Genomic DNA, 584 nt, shown 5'->3' with positions numbered 1-584 from the left:
CCCATTCTCCCAGCAGAAACCTTCATCTGCTTTACTGCTTCCCCGCCAGCAGCAGTGGCTAATCTGGCAGGAAGTCCCTCGCTTCTGCCTGAACTTGAAATGCAGCTTGTGGGGGACCAGGGACCAGGGTGTAGCACAAGCTGTCAGCTCGCTGTCCAACGCAAAGCAGGGATGCTCCAGCTCAGCACACAAGCCCATGCACGATGGAGCGCAGCACATTCAGAGCACCCCCTCGGCACGGCTCCGTCCTCACCTCCGCACACCTCCCGGCACCCTTCTCCCTCGGGGCTGGCCCATCCCTGCCAGGGCCAGGGGGCTACAGCTAGGGTCCAGCAAGTCCCGGCTGCTCCACACCACCTCCTGCCAACCCCTACACCGCAATCTCGTCCTCCAGGCTGTCGCCCAGGTCCTGCCTGGGCTGGACGTGGAGCAGGCGCGGCGGTTCCTCCTGGGACCAGGAGTCGCGCTCCTCGCTCTCATCCGTGTTGGACTCGTACTCGGAGGCGATGCCCGACTCACGGAATTTGATGAGCTCCAGGCTGCCCAAAGCTGGCTCCGGGTCGGGCGGCCCCGAGCCCGGCAGA

The 584-nt window shown here is 64.7% G+C and overlaps 1 protein-coding gene across 1 annotated transcript in view; it reads right to left on the bottom strand.

Moving 5' to 3' along the window:
• Positions 1–370: 370 nt before the first annotated feature.
• LOC104492559 (carboxyl-terminal PDZ ligand of neuronal nitric oxide synthase protein-like) overlaps positions 371–584 on the bottom strand; it is a gene marked incomplete at its 5' end in the record, with an annotated part of 4,528 nt that continues 4,314 nt past the window's right edge. Inside the window, one exon of the mRNA XM_010135135.1 lies at positions 371–584. Within this exon, the coding sequence (XP_010133437.1) occupies positions 371–584 (214 nt within the window).

The sequence above is a fragment of the Buceros rhinoceros genome, unplaced genomic scaffold, assembly GCF_000710305.1.
Source record: "Buceros rhinoceros silvestris isolate BGI_N320 unplaced genomic scaffold, ASM71030v1 scaffold21644, whole genome shotgun sequence".
Lineage (NCBI taxonomy): Eukaryota > Metazoa > Chordata > Aves > Bucerotiformes > Bucerotidae > Buceros > Buceros rhinoceros.
Note: the sequence above shows the minus strand (reverse complement) of the source record. Positions and strands in the feature narration are given on the sequence as shown.